This window comes from Heloderma suspectum, chromosome 4, assembly GCF_057233095.1.
Source record: "Heloderma suspectum isolate Gila_16-S chromosome 4, 16-S_ref, whole genome shotgun sequence".
NCBI lineage: Eukaryota > Metazoa > Chordata > Lepidosauria > Squamata > Helodermatidae > Heloderma > Heloderma suspectum.
In genome coordinates this window covers 40,666,735-40,691,645 of record NC_139461.1, presented here as the reverse complement: position 1 = coordinate 40,691,645, position 24,911 = coordinate 40,666,735, and the positions used below count along the sequence as shown (strand labels likewise).

Below are 24,911 nucleotides of genomic sequence, written 5' to 3'. Positions count from 1 at the left end.
TCTAATTTTGCATTAGAAAGGATCCTACTCTATCCCGTGAATCACAGCTTGGCTTGAGATTAAACATTTCATTTCTAGGGACAGTACATTTGTATCCCCTTTCCTTCTTTATCAGAAGTGTTTGATGAGCACCCATTTGTCAGGGATTATGTGGCAGGCATCAAATGTTTGGTTGTTTTTTCAGTTTATCTGGTAACTCAGTGAGCTTTCCACTCTGGTGCTGTTGATCTCCCCATACACAGTGCTTGGTTTTATTTGCTTAAAAATTGAAAATGAAGGGTAGTATCAATAGAGGCCTTGCATGTGCACCCAGCCCTTCCAGAAACTAGTGTTTCCGTTCATTTGGGGCCTTGCTCCCAGAAGCATCACATTGTTGCCATAAGCAGTAGGAGCCATTTGTAGACCGGGACTTGTAGGGCTGACCATGTGTGGAAGTAGTATTCTATTGGATACTACTCTAATAATGCTGTCAGTTGTATATAATATTTTGGAATTCTATATAACAAGTGGGATCTGCAACAAAATGTTGCAGTATAGCATGGTTCTGTTCAGAGTTCCAGACATGTCCTCTTCCAGGATACTACATTCCATTCCCCCATCTGATTTTCCATTCCTCTCCAGTCAGTCAGCATTCTGTGCCCACTGATGATGCTTAGTCCTTACTGGGCTATTTTAGATCCCCACCCCTTATAGCAGGAGTAGGCAACCTGGTACCCTCCTGATGTTTTGGACTATAACTCCCACACATCCCAGCCAGCATGGCCGATGGTCAGGGGTTCTGGGACTTATAGTCCAAAACATCTGGAGGGCACTAGGTTGTCTATCCCTGCCATAGAGGTTTTTCTCTTTTTTTGTACACTTGTGTGTGGATGTGCTACATTGGGTTCATAAGGATTGGCACTCGAAGAACTGAGTTTGTTATTAGTATATATTATGATATAATTAAACTAACAAAGCCCTTTTAGAACTTATGAAGTGCAGCGATACCACTCCGGTTTCAAAGATTCACTTACTTTATAGAAATGAGCATATGCCATGGATCTTAGTGTTGAAACATCACTATACATAATAAATGGAGCAGGGTATTAGATGTCCTTAGATGTTATTGACAAGGTCCAAAGGAAAATCTCTTGGAAATAATGAAGAGGATCATAAATAGTATTGCATTTACTTTATTTCACATGGTAGAGAAATACTTGTTTAATTTTTATTGGATCCCTCAAGGAGGCATATTTGTCTCCCATTCAAGGTACTGGCCGTTTGCCCCAGCTGGGTACCTGCAGATTATATCTACTCTCTGATCTACTATATCTAATAGCCAATCTCCATGCCCAGTATGCTTATTTATTAATTATAGTATTTATTATGTTTATATCCCACATTTCCTCCAAAAACTCATTTTCCCCACCCCATTTTATTCTCACATCAACCTTGTGGGGGTAGGTTAGGCTGAGAGATAATGACTGGCCCAAGATGACCCAGTGAGCCTCATGGCTGAGTGCAGATTTGAACTTGTCTCCCCAATATTTTGGCCACCTAATGCGAAGAGAAAACTCCCTGGAAAAGACCCTGATGCTGGGAAAGAATGAAGGCAAAAGGAGAAGGGGACGGCAGAGGATGAGATGGCTAGATAGCATCACGGATGCAATGAATATGAACTTGAGCACGCTCCGGGAGAGAGCGCAGGACAGGAAGGCCTGGCGTGCTATGGTCCATGGGGTCACGAAGAGTCGGACACGACTGAACGACTGAACAACAGAACAACCCCAATCCTACTCTGACATTCTGACCGCTATACCACACTTGCTGCATGTACATATGCCACATTTTAATCTATCTGGGCATTAATAAATGTTTCAACTTTTTCTCTCTTTAATCCTTATCTGGATATCTTTAATTTTAGTTTTAAATAACTTTAAATTAGAGTTTAAAAATAATTAGCATTTATTCACGGGAAGACCAACTTGAAAACCTTTGATAAAATCCACTTTTGAGGGTCAGTCTAGTATTTGTTACATTTAAGTTAGTTTTCCAAAGCGTGCATGTGGTTTTAGCCACATAAATCCCATTGACTTCAACAAATATAAACCCTCTTCCCCAGCTTTGAAAATATACCCCATAATGCTTGCTCTGTGGCTTTATATGTTTTCCATGGTAATGCATTAAAAAGGTTAAATAAAAGCCATGTAATTATTGTGCATTCTATACAATCTTCTGACTGTTTAAAAGAAGGAGGAAAAAACATATGTCCATATATCTTGTACAGTAACCATCTGGTCTGCATCAAGACAATATCTGCATTTAAAATAATGGCAGTGTTCGGTATTTGTTAACCTTCCTTGAAATACAGTTTCCTGGCAGAGATCAATTAGACACAAAGCCCTCTTCACGCCTCACATAAAGGGGAATCATGTGTACAATGGGTTTGCAGGGGTGTGCCTCTGCCCCTAACCGGAAGATTCTGGAGCCCTGATCATGCAGGGTTCCAGAATGTGGGGAAAGCCTACACATATAGGCTTTCCCTTGCAAGTGTCAATGCCTAATGCATGGATGTTGAGAGTGGGGTCAGTGGTGCTGCATGATCTTGGGGTAACGTAACAAAGGGGACTAGTGTAGGGAAACAAAAGGAACTACCTGTACTAGTATTCCAGATGACATTATAGCTTTAAACCTCCATTGTGCTTCATGTGTTTTCACTAATACATAAAACTAGTAAGAGTTATTAGTGCAGGTTAGTTGCTGATATGAGATCCAGTTATAGTTATAGATCATCTCTATATTGCTTGTCATCCTGTAGTTTTCAAAGAAAAACTCCTCTTGTTTTTCTTTATTAAGCTTTGTCTTATACCCTCACCTTTGTTCTGCTTGTCTTGCATAGTATGTAAACCTTCTGGCAGAAACAGTCACATCCATGATCTATAATATATCGTTGATGTTAATAGTGTTGAAGAACAACCAGAGGGCCAGTTCAGATGATGAGGAGAAAATGGAGAGGAGGACCATATAAGCTGCCTTGTGTTCCTTGCAAGAAGAAAAAAGGCAGGATATAAATGTAATAAATAAGTAAATAAACAAACCATGACTAGACTCCAGTTTAATACTCTGGTATGAGAGCACATGTTAGTTACTTTGGTAGGGAGAACAAGTATGTGAGCTCTGTAATGGAGGGATCTGTTCCAAACACGGGATAAAAATGTTCCATAAACCCTTTCAAGCAAATTCCAATCCTCCATTTCTAATAGATGCATAAGTTATATTTTGTTTTTATTATTTAGTTTATTATATTTTTATTATTACCTTCCTCACATAGAACTCAGAGTGGCATACATACACCTGGTTCACATGTAATGACTAACCATGGCTTCATTAATTAACTAATGGTTGGTTGGGGCCTTGTGGGAAGAAGCAAACACACTGCCTTGCCTACTCATTGCTTCCGCTTTGCATCCAGTTGACAAAACAACCCAGGAGTGTTCCATTCTTCAGTTGTGCTATGTGATGTGCAGACCTGGAACTCCATTCGCATGGATGCAGAGCAGAAGCAGCGAGGGGATGGGAAGCAGCATTCTTGCTTGCTCCTGCATTGCTCTGTCAGCCCATGGGTTAAACAACCCATGGGTTGTCATTATGTGCAACCCCGGTCATAGTGTTCCCATGTAGTCTCCAGTCCACCAGACTCAATTCTGCTTAACATTACCAAGATTGCTGCATCATGTACCTTCAGATAATGCCCACTGTAGCAGCTGAGTCAAGATTTCTAACTTTGTTGTTGTTGTTGTTGTTCAGTCGTTAAGTCGTATCCGACTCTTTGTGAGCCAATGGACCATAGCATGCCAGGCCTTCCTGTCCTCCGCTCTCTCCCGGAGTGTGCTCAAGTCAATATTCATTGCATCGGTGATGCTGTCTAGCCATCTCATCCTCTGCTGTCCCCTTCTCCTTTTGCCTTCAATGTTTCCCAGCATCAGGGTCTTTTCCAGTGACTTTTCTCTTCGCATTAGGTGGCCAAAATATTTGACCTTCAGCTTCAGTATCTGTCCTTCCAATGAGCAGTCAGGGTTGATTTCCTTTAGGATGGACTGATTTGACCTCCTTGCAGTCCAGGGGATTCGTAAAAGTCTTCTCCAGCACCACAGTTGGAAAGCATCAATTCTTTGGCGCTCAGCCTTCCGTATAGTCCAGCTCTCACAGCCATACGTTACTGCTGGGAAAACCATAGCTTTGATTATACGAACCATTGTCGGCAAGGTGATGTCTCTGCTTCTTACTATGCTGTCTAGGTTTGCCATAGCTTTCCTCCAAAGGAGGAAGCGTCTTTTAATTTCATGGCTACAGTCACCATCTGCGGTGATCTTGGAGCCCAAGAAGTAAAATCTGTCACTGCTTCCATTTCTTCCCCTTCTATATGCCAGGAAGTGATGGGACCAGATGCCATGATCTTAGTTATTTTAATGTTGAGTTTCAAACCAGCTTTTGCACTCTCTGCTTTCACCCTCAACAAGAGGCTCTTTAGATCCTCTTCGCTTTCTGCCATTAGGGTGGTATCGTCTGCGTATCTGAGGTTGTTGATAATTCTCCCGGCAATCTTAATTCCGACCTGTGATTAATCCAATCTGGCGTTTCTCATGATGTACTCTGCATATAAATTAAATAAGCAGGGCAACAATATACAGCCTTGTCGTACTCCTTTCCCAATTTTGAACCAATCGGTTGTTCCATGTCCGGTTCTTACTGTTGCTTCTTGACCCTTGTACAGGTTTCTCAGGAGACAGGTAAGATGGTCTGGTACTCCCATCTCTTTAAGAATTTGCCACAGTTGTGATCCACACAATCAAAGGCTTTAGCGTAGTCAATGAAGCAGAAATAGACATTCTTCTGGAATTCTCTTGCTTTCTCCATAATCCAGCGAATGTTGGCGATTTGATCTCTAGTTCCTCTGCCTCTTCGAAACCCCGCTTGTACTTCTGGTAGTTCTCGGTTCACATGCTGCTGAAGCCTAGCTTGTAGGATTTGGGGCATAACCTTGCTGGCATGTGAAATGAGCGCAATTGTGCGGTAGTTTGAACACTCTTTGGCATTGCCCTTCTTTGGAACTGGAATGTAAACTGACGTTTTCCAGTCTTGTGGCCACTGTTGAGTGTCCCAAATGTGTTGGCATATTGAGTGCAGCACTTTAACAGCATCATCTTTTAGGATTTTAAATAGCTCAGCTGGAATACTGTCATCTCCACTAGCTTTGTTGTTAGTAATGCTTCCTAAGGCCCACTTGACTTCACTCTCTAGGATGTCCGGCTCAAGTTCAGTGACGCACTATCATGGCTATCAGGGACAGTGAGATCTTTCCTGTATAGTTCTTCTGTGTATTCTTTCCACCTCTTCTTAATCTCATCTGCTTCTGTTAGGTCTTGCCTTCTTTGTCCTTTATCATGCCCGTCTTTGCACAAAACGTTCCCTTGAGATCTCCGATTTTCTTGAAAAGATCTCTAGTCTTTCCCATTCTATTGTTTTCCTCGATTTCTTTGCATTGTTCATTTAAGAAGGCCTTCTTGTCTCTCCTTGCTATTCTCTGGAACTCGTCTAACTTTAAATATCTGTAAAATACTTTTGAAGGAAACTGGTTACCTGCAGTTCATTACTTGGCATTTGTCCATTTCTTTATATGGCTGTGATTTTATATTTTTAAAAGTATAAGATTTTATTTTCATTTTTATATGTCTTTCTTTTATTGTTGTTTTGTCAATTCCAGAGGCATTCTAATTCATTCTTTTTAAGGTAATGAAAGTAACAATATATTCTGTGTAAGTAAAACTGGTTCTGCAAGCTGTTGCTACTCATTTCTTTTGTTCAGTTTTAGCCCCTAGCGCAAAAGTATTTCCAATAACTATGTCAAATAACAAGTTGAAAACTCACCTTTTGATTGATTTGTTACTATTCAGACCATTTTAGATTTTGTAAATAATTCGCTGATAAAACAGTATGCATTGTTCAAGAGCCTTTTTGTCCTTTCTGGAGAAAAAAACAACAGCATAAATCCATCATCATAGCCCATTCTGAGCCATGAAATGAATTTATGTGTTTAGTACATCCCTAGCATTCTAAACAGGAGAATTTGCACATTTTAGTACTTCCTACAACTAAAATGCACAATGCTCCAGTTGTTTTGACCACTTTTAAAAAGATATATTCCTTCAGAAACTCAAGTGACTTATTGGACTAGGTAATTCTGTGAAGCAGAATTTTGTGACTGAGTTCCAAGTGCATAGGCCAGACCTTCCTGTGTACTCTATCTTTTCTTTCCTTTTGCTTCACATCTCCTCTTGTTGAATGAAGAAACTTCTTTCTAAACTTGGGAAAGTTTAAAAAGGAGTTTGCTGTTTGGTGAGGAGAGCTGCTGAAATGAAAATGAAGAAAAAGAGCAGAACAGGTGCATGCTTACTCTACATTTCACATGTGTTACTGACTTCTCAAGAGTCGTACTGTCAACCACCCTGGGATATATTTGTATAAGGGGCAGTATACATATACCACAAATAAATTAATGCTATCTTACCAGCTTTTATTGCCGTGTGAACTTGGATGTTGTTTTTCCATCCCTTCATTTTCCCCCCACTCATTCCAAAACTGATCCTAAAACTACCATATAATTATCTGTTATTCTATGGCTTACTTCAGCTTATACTTTTAGGATCTCTGTAAGTAATGGGTTTAGGTTTGGGTGCCCATCTTCTCTGCAGAGATTCTTTGGTACAAGCAGCTTCTTGCTTTATTTGCATTCTATCAAAAATATTTCTATAGCCTTGTGGCGAAATTACATTTTTTTTAAAAAACAAAAATAGTTTTGCCTAGTTTTAAATGACTAAGTCAGACCTCAGCCTTACCCTGTATTGAAGAACAGGGAAAGCAGCTAGACTTCAGTAAAAGTTTCAGTAAAAGTTAAGAAACCAATATATTTAGTAACAGTAGGCAGGTAAGGATGTATTGTACTTTTTTTTTTTAAGCATCATGCTGATGAACATCAACTGTGGTCACAATAAATGTTGATAAATGTAGTTAATAGACTGAAATCTTCTAAAGTAGATCTGGATCTAGTTTGTATTGTTTCTGTTTGTTTCCTTTTTGCAGATTTATATGTAACAAGTAACCAAAAAGTGAGATTTAAAAAATTAAGTGGCATTTTAAGATTTAAAATGAAATTGTACGTTATTATTTCAGTGAACAAAAAGAATTTAAAAAAATTCTATAAGACTTTGTACAATCATTGGTTGATTATATATAAATACAATTGAAATATCTTTATAGAAGCATAGAATAGTAGGGTTGGAAGGGGCCTACAAGGCCATCAGGTCCAACCCTTCTCAATGCAGGAATCCAAGTCAGAGCATCCCTGACAGATGGCTGTCCAGCCGCGACTTGAACGCCTCCAGTGTGGGAGAGCCCACTACCTCCCTAGGTAATTGGTTCCATTGTCATATTGCTCTTACAGTCAGGAAGTTTTTCTTGATGTTCAGCCGGAATCTGGCTTCCTGTAACTTGAGCCCATTATTCCGTGTCCTACATTCTGGGATGATCAAGAAGAGATCCTGGCCTTCCTCTCTGGGACAACCTTACAAGTACTTGAAGAGAGCTATTCTATCTCCCCTCAGTCTTCTCTTCTCAAGGCTAAACATGCCCAGTTCTTTCAGTCTGTCCTCATAGGGCTTTGTTTCCAGTCCCCTGATCATCTTTGTTGCCCTCCTCTGAACCCTCTCCAATTTGTCTGCATCCTTCTTAAAGTGCAGTGCCCAGAACTGGACACAGTACTCCAGATGAGGCCTAACCAGTGCTGAGTAGAGGGGAACTAGTACTTCCCGGGATTTGGAAGCTATGCTTCTATTAATGCGGCCCAAAATAGCATTTGCCTTTTTTGCAGCCACATCACATGGTTGGGTCATATTCAGCTTGTGATCGACAACAATTCCAAGATCCTTCTCGCTTGTAGTGTTGTTGAGCTATATATCCCACATCTTGTAAGTGTGCATTTGGTTTCTTTTTCCTAGGTGCAGAACTTGGCATTTATCCCTATTAAATGTCATTCTGTTGTTTTCTGACCAGCGCTCCAGTCTATCAAGATCACTTTGAATTTTGTATCTGTCTTCCAAAGTATTAGCTATTCCACCCAATTTGGTGTCATCTGCAAATTTGATCAGCATTCCCTGCACCTCCTCCTCCAAGTCATTAATAAAAATGTTGAAGAGCACTGGGCCCAGGACTGAGCCCTGTGGTACCCTGCTCGTTACCTCTCCCCAGTTTGAGAAGGTCCCATTGATAAGCATTCTTTGAGTCCGATTCTGTAGCCAACTGTGGATCCATTGGATCATTGTTTCATCTAGCCCACTTTGAGCTAGTTTGCGCATCAGGATATCATGGGGCACTTTGTCGAAAGCTTTGCTGAAGTCAAGGTATATGATGTCTACAGCATTCCCACGGTCCACAAGGGAGGTTACTTGATCAAAAAATGAGATCAGATTCATCTGGCAGGATTTGTTCTTGACAAATCCATGTTGGCTTCGAGTAATAACTGCATTGTTTTCAATCCATTGCTTACAGATGGATTGCTTTATCATCTGCTCCAGAATTCTCCCAGGAATTGATGTCAGACTGTCTGGTCTGTAGTTCTCAGGTTCCTCCTTTTTACCCTTTTTGAAGATAGGGACAACATTAGCCCTCCTCCAGTCATCTGGCACTTCCCCCATCCTCCATGATTTCTCAAAGAGAATAGACAGCGGTTCTGAGAGCTCTTCTGCCAGTTCCTTTTTACTCAAGGATGCAGTTCATCTGGCCCTGGAGATTTGAACTCATTCAAAGTAATTCGGTGTTCCTTGACCATATGCCTGTTGATCTCAAGCTGCAATCCTGCCCCTTCAGCCTGTACTTCGCCTTTGCCAGGGGGGTCATAGACCCTCTTTTGGGAGAAGACTGAGCCAAAGTAGGAATTGAGCACCTCTGCCTTTTCTTTATCATCTGTTATCGTTTTGCCATCCTTATTTAATAGCTGAACAACCATTTCTTTCCTCTGCCTTTTACTATGCACGTAGCTGAAGAAAGCCTTTTTGTTGTTTTTAGCATCGCTTGCTACCCTCAGCTTGTTCTCAGCTTTAGCCTTCCTGACGCCATCCCTGCAATTCTGTCGCTACCTGCCTGTACTCTTCCTTTGTTACTTGGCCTTCTTTCCACTTCCTATATGTGTCCTTTTTTGTTTTCAGGTCATCTCTAAGCTTTTTGTGAAGCCACATTGGCTTCTTCTGTTGTCTTCCACCTTTTCTTCTTATAGGAATTGTTTGTAATTGTGCCTTAAGAATTTCCTTTTTTAAAAGCTCCCATCCATCTTGGACTCCTTTTCTCATTAGAGTCGCTTGCTATGGGATCTTACTTATCATTGTTCTGAGTTTATTAAAATCAGCTTTCCTAAAATCCAGGGTACGAGTTTGACTACTACAGGGTACGGCTTTTGCTTCCCTTAGCACCAAGAACTGAAGTACAACATGGTCGCTTTCCCCCAGAGTTCCTGTAACTGCTACTTTATCCACTAAGTCATCTCTGTTGGTTAGGATCAAGTCAAGGATAGCCAATCCTCTAGTTCCTTCCTCTACTTTCTGTAGGAGGAAGTTATCCGCCACACAAGTCAGGAATTTCCTGGAGGGGCAATACATTTCATGTACTTAATACATTTCATGTATTAATCAGTTATTCAGATACATCGTTTTATTGAAGATTAGCAGAATATTTGGTGTGGAAATTTTCCTCTGTGTTGTGCAAATTGTCCTGTCACCTCCTTTTTATCCAGAACAATCCTAACTGTTGTTACTCCCCATTATTAAGCAGCTTTCTTGGAAAAAATGGATGTAATTATCATAGGTACATTGGATAGTTTGAATCTTTAATGTAGTCCAGTTGCTTAGTTTTCTGTTAGCTGCTAGAAGAGTGTGGTTTTCCCTAATATTAAGGCAGCTGTGCATAACTGATAAAGAATCAATGTAACTTCACTTGCACCAGAATCTTCATGTTATCCAGCTGTGATGCAGTTGTCATTTGCTATATTCTCCAGCTGCAATTTCCATGCCGGTTTGTGGCTAAAACCCAACAGCTTGATCATTTTCCACCCAGTTTAAGATTGATCTTTCATTTACTTTATAGTTATAGCCAGCAGTGCCAAAAAAACTGGCAAAATTGTATTGGGTGTCATCAGCATCAACTTCAAGCCTGAGTTCAGTGAGCGAAGATGAAACAGCTGTTTCATTGTCCAGATCAGCACTCAATATATGTCCATAATTTTTTCCAGCTTTCTCTGGCTGTGATAATCTTTGTTTCTCCCTCATTTCAAATACTATAGCACACAATATTGATCCATCTCTATCATGATAGCAAAGTAGATATTGTGTATCTTCAAGACATGTTTTGTATCAAACTAGTCACGACATGTGTTTTGTCAGGATTTCAGTCTTCCTTTGTTTTTGGCACAGTAGCACTCTTGGCAATAGTACATTCAGTCATTGGAAAAAAGAGAATAATTTTTGTTTTGTTTCATACTTATTAACAAGTCAGTTTTGCATTTTTTCAGAACCAGAAATGATGTTCAAACCACAAGTGTACTTTGGAGTTAAAAAGACAAAACATTAGCACGCCTTATCGGATAGGCTTATCCTATGGAACAGAAGATACAATTGGGAGCTAAACCCCAGATGCCAGCACAAGGGATCACCTAATTCTCTGGTCTTAGTGCCAGGAGCTGACTACTGTCATACTTCTCTTGGCTCTGGCAGCAGTATCTGGCAACAATGGCATTGGAAGCATGAGCAAATAACTATTATTATTATTACTACTATTACTACTACTATTACTACTACTACTACTATTATTGTTACTATTATTGCTATTATATTCATATCCTAGCCTTTTCCCAATACTGAGACTTAGGGCGGCTTTACAACATTAAAACTTAATGTTTTTGCAACTTAATGTTGTAAAGCTGTTGTTGTTCAGTCATTAAGTCGTGTCCGACTCCTAGTGACCCCATGGACCATAGCACGCCAGGCCTTCCTGTCCTCCGCTGTCTCCCGGAGTGTGCTCAAATTCATATTTGTTGCATCGGTGATGCTATCTAGCCATCTCATCCTCTGCCGTCCCCTTCTCCTTTTGCCTTCAATCTTTCCCAGCATCAGGGTCTTTTCCAGGGAGTTTTCTCTTCGCATTAGGTGGCCAAAATATTTGAGCTTCAGCTTCAGTATCTGTCCTTCCAATGAGCACTCAGGGTTGATTTCCTTTAGGACTGACTGATTTGACCTCCTTGCAGTCCAGGGGAATCGTAAGAGTCTTCTCTAGCACCACAGTTGGAAAGCATCACTTCTTCTGCGCTCAGCCTTCCTTATAGTTCAGCTCTCACAGCCATACGTTGCTACAGGGAAAACCATAGCTTTGATTATAGAAACCTTTGTCGGCAAGGTGATGTCTCTGCTTCTTACTATGCTGTCTAGGTTTGCCATAGCTTTCCTCCCAAGGAGCAAGTGTCTTTTAATTTCATGGCTACAGTCACCGTCTGTGGTGATCTTGGAGCCCAAGAAAGTAAAATCTGTCACTGCTTCCATTTCTTCCCCTTCTATATGCCAGGAAGTGATGGGGCCAAATGCCATGATCTCAGTTTTTTTAATGTTGAGTTTCAAACCAGCTTTTGCACTCTCCACTTTCACCCTCAACAAGAGGCTCTTTAGATCCTCTTCGCTTTCTGCCATTAGGGTGGTTTCGTCTGCGTATCTGAGATAGTTGATAATTCCCCCGGCAATCTTAATTCCGACCTGTGATTCGTCCAACCCGACGTTTCTCATGATGTACTCTGCATATAAATTAAATAAGCAGGGCGACAATATACAGCCTTGTCGTACTCCTTTCCCAATTTTGAACCAATCGATTGTTCCATGTCTGGTTCTTACTGTTGCTTCTTGACCCTCGTACAGGTTTCTCAGGAGACAGGCAAGGTGGTCTGGTACTCCCATCTCTTGAAGAATTTGCCAGAGTTTGTTGTGATCCACACAATCAAAGGCTTTAGTGTAGTCAATGAAGCAGAAATAGACATTCTTCTGGAATTCTCTTGCTTTCTCCATAATCCAGTGAATGTTGGTGATTTGATCTCTAGTTCCTCTGCCTCTTCGAAACCCCGCTTGTACTTTCGGTAGTTCTCGGTTCACATATTGCTGAAGCCTAGCTTGTAGGATTTGGGACATAAAAATCCTACAAGCTAGGCATAGTTTGAACACTCTTTGGCATTACGGTTCTTTGGAATTGGAATGTAAACTGACCTTTTCCAGTCTTGTGGCCACTGTTGAGTGTTCCAAATGTGTTGGCATATTGAGTGCAGCACTTTAACAGCATAATCTTTTAGGATTTTAAATAGCTCAGCTGGAATACTGTCATCTCCACTAGCTTTGTTGTTAGTAATGCTTCCTAAGGCCCACTTGACTTCACTCTCTAGGATGTCCGGCTCAAGTTCAGTGACGCACTATCATGGCTATCAGGGACAGTGAGATCTTTCCTGTATAGTTCTTCTGTGTATTCTTTCCACCTCTTCTTAATCTCATCTGCTTCTGTTAGGTCCTGCCTTCTTTGTCCTTTATCATGCCCGTCTTTGCACAAAACGTTCCCTTGAGATCTCCGATTTTCTTGAAAAGATCTCTAGTCTTTCCCATTCTATTGTTTTCCTCGATTTCTTTGCATTGTTCATTTAAGAAGGCCTTCTTGTCTCTCCTTGCTATTCTCTGGAACTCTGCATTCATTTGGATATATCTTCCCCTTTCTCCCTTGCTTTTCGCTTCCCTTCTTTGCTCAGCTACTTGTAAAGCCTCATCAGACAGCCACTTGGCTTTCTTGCATTTCTTTTTCTTTGGGATGGATTGAGTTGCTGCCTCCTGAACAATGTTACGGACCTCCGTCCATATTTCCTCAGGCACTCTGTCTATCAGGTCAAATCCCTTAAATCTATTTGTCACCTCCACTGTATATTCATAAGGGATATGATTTAGGTCATACCTGAACGGTTTAGTGGTTTTCCCGACGTTCTTCAATTTAAGCCGAAATTTTGCAAGAAGCAGCTCATGATCTGAGCCACAGTCAGCTCCAGGTCTTGTTTTGACTGACTGTATAGAGCTTCTCCATCTTTGGCTGCCAAGTACATAATCAATCTGATTTCGATATTGACCATCTGGTGATGTCCATGTGTAGAGTCGCCTCTTGTGCTGTTGGAAAAGAGTGTTTGCTATGATCAGTGTGTTCTCCTGGCAAAACTCTATTAGCTTTTGTCCTGCTTCATTTTGTATACCAAGGCCATGCTTTCCTGTTATCCCGGTGATTTCTTGAGTTCCTACTTTAGCATTCCAATCCCCTGTGATGAAGAGGACATCTTTTTTTGGTGTTAGTTCTAGAAGGTGTTGTAGGTCTTCATAGAACCGATCAACCTCTGCATCTTCGGCCTCAGTGGTTGGGGCATAGCCTTGAATTACTGTGATGTTGAATGGTTCACCTTGGGCAAGGTCATTCTATCCTTTTTGAGATTGTACCCCAGTACTGCTTTTCCCACCCCTTTGTTAACTATGAGTGCTACTCCATTTCTTCTAAGGGATTCTTGCCCACAGTAGTAGATATAATGGTCACCTGAATTAAATTCGCTCATGCTTCTCCATTTTAGTTCACTGATTCCCAAGATGTCGATGTTCAATCTTGCCATTTCATATTCGACCACCTCCAGCTTTCCTTGATTCATTGATCTGACATTCCAGGTTCCTAAACAATATTGTTCTTTACAGCATCGGACTTTCTTTTCACCACCAGACACATCCACAGCTGAGTGTCCTTTCAGCTTTGGCCCAGCCACTTCACTCTTTCTGGCGCTACTTGGAAATTCCCTCTGCTCTTCCCCAGTAGTATATTGGACACCTTCCGACCTGAGGGGCTCATCTTCTGGTGTCATATCTGTTAGCTTTGTGATACGTTCCATGGGGTTTTCTTGGCAAGAATACTGGAGTGGGTTGCCATTTCCTTCTCCAGTGGACCACGTTTTGTCAAAACTCTCCACCGTCTTGGGTGGCCCTGCACGGCATAGCTTATGGCTTCATTGAGTTACGCAAGCCCCTTCACCACAACAAGGCAGTGATCCATGAAGGGGAAGAAAATGTTCCTCCTATGCAAGCGCCGAGTCACTGCTGACTCCTAGAGGGACGCCGCTTTCGCTGGCGTTTTCATGGCAGAATGTAGCGGGGTGGTTTGCCATTGCCTTCCCCAGTCATGACTACCTTTCCCCCAGCAAGCTGGGTACTCATTTTACCCACCTTGGAAGGATGGAAGCCTGAGTCAACCTGAGCCAGCTACCGGGGACCCAGCTTCTGCTGGGATTGAACTCAGGTCGTGAGGAGAGTTTCAGTTGCAATACTGCCATCTACCACTCTGCGCCACAGGAGGGGCATGTTGTAAAGCTAGTACAATCTAGGGATGTCGGAGAATTTCTCCACGAATCTCCGGGAGGCCGAATGCCAACACATTCAGCCCCCCGAAATTGGTGGAGAAACGGTCCGCCACCCCCCCGCCACTCCCCGGAATGGGACTTACCTTTGTCGAATGTCCCTGGCGCTGGCGGCTCCCGGTGGCGGTTCAGCGGCGGTGTGGCAGCGGCGGTGGCCGGTCTTCCGACCGGCTGCTGCCGCCGCCATTTCCAAGGTGAAAAAACAACAACAACAACAAACATGATAGGCTACATAAAGATTTACATAGCCTATCACAACTAGATTTTCAAAAAACACCATGATAGGCTACATAAATCCTTACGTAGCCTATCACGGCTGACTTTGGGGGGGGGGGGAAGCGCAAATAGCGTTGCCCTTATTTTCGCCGTAGTCTACGTAAATGTTTACGTAGACTACACGTGCCCAAATAAGGAACGCAAATTTGCGTACGCGCTTTTTTTTTTTTTCCAAAGTCAGCCATGATAGGCTACGCAAGGATTTACGTAGCCTATCACGGCTGACTGCAGGGATGCAAACGGCGGCGGCTACAGCCGCCGCCATTTGCATCCTGGCAGGAGATGAGATTCGCGGCCGGAGGGACGGGGTGCCTCCCCCCCGGCCAGAATTTACTGGGACATTCCTCTAAATGCTAATGTATTATTACTATGAAGTGGCCATATGGCAGTCAGTATCCCTTGTTATTTCTTGTATGCTGCATGCAAGTTTTATACACAATTGTAAGTGCCTATGATATGAGAGGAGTTGCATAAAAACTCATTTGAAATTATCCAGTGCCTTTGATGTGAATACATGCTGAGTGAGCAGTTGCTTTCACCTCTGACCCATAGTCCAGGGCATGGAGCCCTATTAGAAAATGATGATAGCGCCAATCAACTGGTTTGGGAGTGGGAAAGGGGGAAGGCTGAATTCAGTTTTCCCTGATCCCCACCTACCCACACCCTAAAACTGATTGACAGAATTGCTACTTTTCTAAAAGGTTTCATTTACAATGCCCCAGCTGCTGCATGAATATAAGGTCAGATCAGAGCTCCAGAATTTAACCTTTCTTCAGCAGTTGTAACTTGCCTTTTTAAATTATCTTGCTTTTTTTAAAAAAACAAAACAAACACCATTCAGATAATTTTCTGTAATTGTAAAGAACAACACATGCAAAGGAGTTATATGGAAATATCTGGCGATTAAAACTTTTCAGCATTCCAGTGTTTGGAATACTTAATTTGCTTTGGCATACTGTGTGCTTCAGTTATTAAAGTTAGAAATAACTTACTGTGATGGTAAGAAACTTACTGTGATGGAGTAACTGCTTATAATGTTGTTTCTGTGATATGAAGCGTCCTTTCCTATATGGTATTCATAGCTTCTGAATTAGTCACTTGACTCTCCCCCCTTCTTTTGACAGTCTGGATCTGTTTCTCTTGGGACACCAGTAACTAGGAAAAAAGAGGATGAGGTGTCAGCTGGAAGCATGCCTTTGGCTAAGCAGCACTCAAATCGGGCCTCTGAATATGCCAGCAGCCCTGTCAAAACAAAAACTGTTACAGGTATGTTCAGTTTTCAGTTTTGCTTCTTGAAACACATGTACATTCCAGCAGGTTCAGGTGTGCAGATATATTGAAACACATTTCTACTGTTGATATGGAGAGTGTAATTGCCAATTTTTACAATTTAAATGGTTAGATTTTCTATTAAAGTTGAGTTTTCTGGAAAGTTAAGGTTGCAATCCTATGCATATTAAGATAGAAGAAAGTCCTACAACTTCCAGTATAGCCCAGCTAGTAATGCTGGCTGGGGAATGCTGGGAGTTGTAGGACTTTTTTCTGTCTTAACAAGCATTGCCTTAAGTCACCAATGATGTGGTGTAAGCAAGAGGTAATGAGGTATAGTGGCAGAGTGTCAGGTCTGGTCATGGAAAACCTGAGTACAGATCCTCACTCAGCATGTTAGCCCAATAATCGGCCACCCAGAGTTTTTGCAAGGATAAATGGAAACAACCTCATGTAAGTTACTCTGAACTTCTTTGGAGTTATGAAGGTATAAATGTATGCAGGGATGCTGGAAGATGTCCCATCACCTGAGGCAAGAGGACACCCACCACCTCTTGCCACTCCTCCTCCTTTGTCTACTGCAGCAGTAGGGGGCCTTCCAGACTGGGGTCAGGGGTGAGGGCATGATCTGCCACCTTTTCTGAACTGCCAACTGAGGCAGAAGATTCACCCTGCCTCATGAGAGGGCTAGCCCTGGAATATGGTAAATAAATAAAAAAATATGTGAAGGTCTGGGCCACTGTAGTTAAAACGACACCACACATTTGACAGATTGGCTAGAATCACGCAACATAGGCCACTTATGAAACATAAAGGTGGGTTGGGCTGTTGCCTTCATGTTCTCCCTGTAGGCTGCTTGGAGGCATCTTTGGAAAATGGGATGCTGGACTAGATGAACCTTTGATCTGATCCAACAGGGCTGCTCTTATGCTTTTCCCACTTAGAATACTAACGTTCCTGTAATTCTCCTTGCTATTGTAGGTTTTTCCAGTGTATTCTGTACTTGCATTGGGGAGACAAAGTTGCTGTAGCAGACCTTTCAATGCAGATTAAGATCTGGTCAGTGACTTCATCTCTTTCCTTTTCCAGGCAGCACCCATATGCACCAAAGCACTGATGACTGCATGAAATTTAAGGGGTAGTGTCTTCTACCAGCTCTGGATCCTATGACCTGCTACTATAGCTTAGTACAGCATAGGGATTGGCCATTCTTTTTTTAAATAAGCGAGAAAGAAAAGACCATAACAAATGTCTTTAATTTTCTCTCCTGTTTTTTGAGGCCAAACTCTCTCGTAAATCAACCCTAGAGACTGGCTGAGTCAGTTTCTGATTATTTAATGAAATTAATATTCATAAAGAAGGAAAATTTTCTTGGTGGAACTGATGTACATAAAAGTGTATCCTTTTATAAATAGTGTACTTGCTTTTACCAGCTTAATCTAAACCCGTTTTCTTTTCTCTCAGTTGGTTCTTTAGTTTTATTGGAAAATAATCCTATGGAATAACATTTGCAATTAAAGAATAACATGTGATTTATTTGATTTTCTTAGATGATTTTGACAGCTGTTGAATCTTACTATAATGTTTTGGAATGTTTGCCTTTGTTACTTTAAAGTGCTGCTGCTACCCATCAAACCTTAACATTATTCTAGTAAATCTACTTAGAGTCAGTTAGTATGCATGTTTACTTGAAAGTCCCACTGAGTTCAATGAGGACATATTTCCAAGTGAGTGTGCACAGGAATGTAAACTTAATTACCAAAAATTATGTAGTTAAGCAAACGTTTGAGTGATTAACAAAAAAGTCCTGATGTCCTTTATGTCTTTCAGTTAAAACATGAGCCTTAGGAGGCTCTGTCTTGAGAAACGCTAGAAACTGAACTTATGTCTTGTGCTCTGTGAGAGTAACTTTTGTTGCGACAGATACAAGGTTTTAAAGTGCTGCTTTCTGACTCTAGCAATTTGGAAAGTAATGGCAACTGAAACTTGAATAGAAATAAAGGGTGGAAAAAGATTCTTTACTTGGGAAATAAAGAATGCCCAGTGTTTTACAAATACACTGAAAGACATTGCTCTTGCCCCTTTGCACTCAAAATAAATGGCCTTGCCTCTTCTGAATTCCCAATAATTTTCTCAGCTGACATTTCCTTGTCCCTCTGCTGCTTGGAGACAGGCAAAAGGTTATGTCATCGTGAGGTCAAGATGTACCCCTTCCAAAATATTCCCCAGTCCTATGTTTCTGTTACTAAGCATTCAGCAGAGCTCTGGAACTGTAACCCTTTTTGAAATGTTGTAGTTTAGTTTACATTGTTTAGTTGTTTTTAGTTTGTAAACTAAAAACATTGTTTTTAGTTTAGCTAAGGTTTTGTCTCTATAAACTTTTTGTTGCTTTTTAATATACAATGACAGGTGAATACGTGCACAGAGAACAGAGTTTTGTTGTTGTAGTTCTGTCATCATAACCCTCCACAAACTGTCAGTGTATCTACCCACTGTGCTCCCTAGTTATCTGCATGGTTTTTGGCCACCTTAGCAACAATAAGGTGTGTTTTTTTTAAAAAGAGGAATATGAATCAAAGAAGGGAAAGTACTCCCCTCTACTGCAAGAGCTACTAGAGATGATCACCATCTCCAATATCCTTATATGTAAACAATTATCAGCCTATGACAACTTACTTCACTGCCTACACCTTCAGTACTCCCAGGCACTCCTAGGTCTTCAGTGACAGTCCCTGAAATTCTGCATCCACTGCTGACCCCATTGGTAGTGCCCATCTCAGCCTCTTCCTTGGTCTCAGTGGTAGGTTTTCTGATGTCAACTTCAGTATCAGCATCATTACTGGCTAATGCAGTGCCTCTGGCCGTGATGATACCTATGAGAGTGCCAACATTCCAGGCTCCAGTAGTTGCTTCCTGTCCCAGTGTGGGCCCGCCTTCAGCTCTGGGACGAACAGACCCAACATTGGATCCAGAAAACTACTGCTCAGAATTATCAAGTACTCTTTGTCTTCCTGGTCGCTTCCATTTCTTTGCCAGATGCAGCTGTTAGGGACCAGACTTCATTGTCTCTAATGATATCCAGCCTGATGCAGAGCGTCCTTTGGATGGCCAAGTCCTTATGACAGTGGTTCTGAATTCGTTTCAGTTCACGGACCACCAGGCTAATAAAAAAAAAAATTGTGGACCACCTTCTTTTTATTTTTATTTTTTTGGTTGAGACATGATGGAAAAGAGCAGACGTATTTTGATTTTTAATTTATTTATTTCTTAGATGCCTGGATTCTCTTCTCATTAACAAGCTTTTCAATGTTTAGAGTGGTACTTGATAATGCACAACGAATATCACTTTCCACTGCAAGCTGATTCCTCTGTTTGGACTTAACATGCAACAGACACGAAAATCCCGTCTAATACATATAAGCTGATGCAAATGGAAAAAGAAATCTGACTGCGTGTGCTGACAGATTTGGGTAACTCCTGGTCATGCTGGCCCAAAATTTCTCTATGGTTGACTGCTTGTACATATCTTGGGTCACAAAATCGCGACAACCTGATAAATTCAACAGATGTAAATTCCTTATACAAAACCCCCACAAACGAAATAGAAAAGTATGTACTAAACTAATGAACATAAAGTTGAAAATTGTGTGCAAACTTACATTTAACAACAGAAATTATAAAGAAACTAAAACAGTGCATTTAACACAGAACAAACAACATGATAACCACTCAGTACAATAGCGGGATCTACACTCACAAACCACACATATCTCTAGACAGGTCACTTCCACCTTCCCATCAAAAACAAGTTTTTAGTTGTGGCCCAGCTGTTAAGTGGCACTCCTGTTGTATGAAAGTGCACAAATGTAAATAATGGGTTTTATTGTGCTGCTTTCCCCCTGTAAAGAAGGTTAAGTTGTGTAAACACGCCAACTCTAAAACATTTTTATTCGAACTGTATAGATATACCCACAATCTTTATCTGACAATGGTATCTGTGTTTAATTTTATAGAGTTATATATTCATGTGGACCACTGAAAAAGTCACCATGAACCACCAGTGGTCCATGGACCACCAGTTGAGAACCACTGCCTGATGACTTGATTTTAAGTCCCGACCTGCCCCATTTTTCACCCAGTCTTCAAGTGCTATATCAGTGATAATCCCTGTGCTTCTGGTTCTTCAGGTAGTTAAGCAATCCCAGATTAAGCCCTCCTCCATGTTGCCTACTTCAAAGAAAGTTGGGAGCCTGTATCAGGTTCAAGAGAATTGTATTTTCTTGTTCTGCCTCCCAGTACCCAACTGTGTTATAGTGGAGGCATCTCAAGGCAGGGCATATGAGAAGCCACACACAGCATTGGTGGACCATGTTGGCAGGACGTTGGATGCGCTGGACTGACATTTATTCTACGGCAGCATTAGCATTGCATGTTTCCAACTACCAGGCTTGCATGGCATCATATCAGCAGTTCCTTTGAGAGAAGGATGCTTCTTTCTTTGATCATCTGCCTTAAAATCAGTACAATATGGCCATGATCTTCAGGTTTCTGTGTAGCAGGCCAGCAGATACATACAGCATGCTATGTGGCAAACTGTGCATCAAAGGCACCGGTGGAGGCAATAGTCCTTCATCAGCATGCATGGCTTCTTTCTGCAGGCTTCTCCTTGGAAGCACAATCATGAATACAAGACCTCCCCTTTGACAGAGAGGGGCTGTTCAGCTCCATCACCGATGACACCACATCCTCCTCTGCTTCATCTTTCCAGCAATCCTCCTGGCTGTGATCTACTTCAACAGGGCGGTCTTCCAGGCCTCCAGAGAACAAGTCATCTCATCCACTTTTTTAGGCCTCTCTACCACTGAAGCATCTGTTCTACTACCAGAAGTATATGTCTTCCAGCAGACATAAGCCAACTGACTTGTCTAAGTGGTGCCTTTGACTCTGAGTCCCCTTACCCTCCCTTCAGGGGTCTTAACCTCCAGCAACAGGATTCTCCCATTCCTCAACACATGGATAAGCTTAATGACTGACGCCTGGGTCCTGGAAATAGTCTGGAAATGCTATGCAATAGAATTTACATCCCTCCCCACATGGGATGCTTCCAGTCGACATGCCTGATCCTGGTCTTGTGGGGGGAAATTGCTACCCTGCTGGCCCAAGGGGCCATAAAGGCATTCCCCTTTGCCAAACGCATACCAGTTTCTACTCCTAGTATTTTACAGTTCCCAAGAAGGACAGTGGCTTATGACCCATCCTGCAGCTCTAAACTATTTAATTTGACCATGGAAGTCCTGCATGACCATCGAGTCCATGGGGGTTGGACTCGATGGTCTTATAGGCCCCTTCCAACCCTACTATTCTATGATTCCTATGACCACGTTGTCCTTGATCCTGCCATTGCTTCACTGAGGCAACTGGTTTGCCACTATAGATCTGCATAACATGTATTTCCACATTGTTATCCATCTTGCGTAGTGGAAGTTTCTCCGTTTTGCCCTCAGTCATCACATCTTTCAGTTTTAGGTGCTCCTCTTTGGACACAAAGTTCACAAAGTGCATGGTGGTGGCAGCAGCATGTTTAAGGCTCAAAGGAGTTACAATATTTTTGTATATAGATGATTGGCTTCTCACTGCCCCTTCCCATCAGGTACCGCTTGTCAACCTGCATGCTGCTCTTGCCCTGTTTCACAGCCTTGGCCTGCAAGTGAATGACAAATCCCATCTCAGACATTCTCATTGTTTCCAATTCATTGGGGCATATCTAGACTCAATGGTGGGCCTCACTTATCTTCCATGAGAAAGAGCAGAGACACTGGTGAGCTTAGCTCTGTGAGTTGCTTCCTCCCCAACCACAACCTCTCTCAGCATACAGCAATTCCTGGGACTAATGATGACCACTATGGCAGTCACTTCTTCTGCTTAATTCAGAGTATGGCCTATACAGCAGTGGTTCTTTTCTGTCTTCTTCCTGGAAACCAACATCTATACCCTCAGTCTGGAGGTCTTCATTGGTGGGTATGCAGGCCCCGCCAATTATGGGGCATACCTTTTCAGCAACACCATCTCCAGGGTCATCACCATGGAGGTGTCTCTTGAGAGCTGGGATACTCATTGTGGTCCCCTACAGGTTTGTGGAAATGGTCAACCTCACAGCGGACACAACATATCAGTGCAGTAGACCTTCTGACAATACAAAAGGTTTTTTTTAATCTCAGCAAACAGGGCGACATGCACTCCAGAATGATGCTCCGCCTTACTATGTACCTGTAAGATTGGTGCATACCATGGGAGATTTTCCCTGTTCCTCCTCATTAGAAATGAGGCTGCAGTAGTTAGACGTGCCCTGTGTTCTGGCTTTCTGCATTAATAGTATGACTGTCTTCTGCATGTTAGTGAAATGTTTTGTCTTTTATGACAGGCTATGCCATGGGCACCCAGTCTCATTGCAGAGGTTCACAAAATGGGTGTCCAGTACCATACTTCGCTGTTATCAGCTGGCTAAGCTTCCTGTTCCTGAGGGAATATGCAGTCATTCTACCAGAGCTATGGCATCATGGCTCTACTTTCCAGGGGATTTCCATTCTGGACCTCTGCCAGTTGGCAACATAGGCACAGCCATCCATATTTATTCACCATTGCTCACTTGACACAAGAGTGAGGACGGACACTGCCCTTGACAGGGCAGTTCTATGTTCTATCCTGGTGTGACATCTATCTTCCTTCAGTAGGATAGCTTGTAATTACCCATATGTGTGAGTCATAGAGACCACAAAGAAGAAGGACAAATTGCTTTCCTGTAACTGTGGTTCTCCAAGTGGTCATCTGTGTACTCATACAACCAGCTCTCCTACCCATCTTGATGTCCTGCTTATTCTGTTTCATCCTATGACTGAGCAGGAATGACAGAACCATGCCTTAGGACATGTGCACTATAAAAGAAGAGTGGGTTCCTTTCAAAAACACTCAGCTCTAGAATGTTACAAACATTGCTCTGTGAAAGTGCAGAACCCGTATGTTTGCGCATATATGTAAGTAACCTGTCATCTCCCAACAAGGCCAATAGAATAATCCAGCTCTTGCCCTCTGCATAGCTGTGGCTCTTTATGTGCATGGCTGCTTACTGCTCCAGGCACTCAACAAGTTTCACTCTTCTCTTAAGGTAGCAGCTCCTGTTTAGTGGCTTCTCACCAAAGGCTGAGAACCCTTGGCTGTTGCTCTTCACCTTGGGCTGCTAGCAAGCTGGAGCCTCGAATACCTGTGTGGAAGGTGCGGCAGACAAACACACTCAGGGCTCAGCCTATAATACCGCTCCTTTCTGCAGCAGTCCTTTCCTCCGAGGTAGTACATCACAGCAAGAGGGAGACCAACCTGGCCAGAGAACCTGCCCATATATTGGCCAAAGAAGGAACAGCTTGATTCTCCCTTTCCTGCCAGAAAAGAACACCAATAAGAACCTTGTAACAAAGAACTAGTGTCTCAGTTTGCTTCCCCCCCTGCTCTCCAAATCCCTTTTCCTTTTGTGTCATGTCTTTAGATTGTAAGGCTGAGGGCAGGGACTGCCTTACTACTTTTCTTTGTAAGTTGCTTTTTTTGTCTGACAAGCAGGGTAAAATGCTGCTGCAGCTGTTGTTGTTGTTGTTAGATGAGGAGAGAAGCAATGTGAGTAAGATAGTGAGAAACAAACATTAAAATTGACTACAAAGAACCCAGAAATTCCAGTGGATTAATTTCTGGACATGTCTTACTTATGTTCTTGTTGTTTTAAACCCAGTAAGCAGACATTACTAGAATGCAAAACTTGATTCTTTCTTAAATTGTTTTGTGAAATTTTAGATTTGGAAGGCCAAGAAAATAGATTGGCAGGTGATAAATCATTGAGAAGCACTTAAATCAGTAGATCACACATTTCTGTTCAGTTAACTTGAAGGGCTGTTGTTTGTGTGTGCCTGCTGTGCAGTGGATGCTTGAACAAGGATGCTTTAGGAGGGTGAGCAATGTTAACTAGACATGAAAGAGTGCAACATTTTTATTTAAATCTGACATTTCCCCCAAGATCTGGAGCAAGGGAAGAACTTTTTCCTGTGTACTTTTCACATGCTGGCAGTAATTCATCATAACAAGCTCAACCACACTGTTTTGTAAAGTTTCTGTTTTCATCCTGCATACAAAAAGGGATTTATTCTTTTGGATGAAGAGCACAATGTAATGCTTTCTTTTTTGTGTGTCAACATCCTTGGGAGTTGGTCAAGGTACCATGAGTGATTAGAAACAGAAGAATGTTTCTTATGCTAATGTTATGCAAAGTAATATGGCATTCATGAGTTCTAAGGGTTGACTACAAAAATTCTTGTAAATTCTAGATTAGCAAATGATAGTTCTACAAGATAGCTCTATTTTTCACAGAATACATTATCAAGATGAAGTTGAATTTGTATTTAGCTATAAATCTAACTGAAAATTTGTCTTAACAAAATAAGGGGAAAAACAGAATTGTTAAAATCCCCCCTGCAAAAAATTGGGAAACTGTTGAAAATAATCTGAAATGAGTGATACGTAATTGTTAGTTTCAGAAATCAGTAGGATTTACTCCTAAAACAAGTGTACTAGGGATCCACTGCTGTACAGTACAAATCCTGTTCAAATCAATAGTAACATTCCTATCAATGGCAATGGACCAAGATTGATGGCTATGGAACAGGATTAAATTTTAGATCAGAAAATTATTTCATCTGAAACACTGTGCACATTCCATGAGTGTTTGTTCATGTTTGCTTATAAAGATTGATGCACTGATTGGTTTGCTTAATGAAGATGATGGAGATGG

At 41.7% G+C, this 24,911-nt stretch overlaps 1 protein-coding gene across 13 annotated transcripts in view; it reads left to right on the top strand.

Annotated features, from left to right (window-relative positions):
* The window catches only part of VPS13B (vacuolar protein sorting 13 homolog B), a 623,510-nt gene that overhangs the window by 240,138 nt on the left and 358,461 nt on the right, over positions 1-24,911 (top strand). For all 13 annotated transcript variants that reach the window (XM_084849024.1, XM_084849023.1, XM_084849026.1 and 10 more), the window contains one exon: positions 15,940-16,081. In XM_084849024.1, coding sequence (XP_084705150.1) covers positions 15,940-16,081 — 142 coding nt within the window. The remainder of the gene's footprint in view (positions 1-15,939; positions 16,082-24,911) is intronic.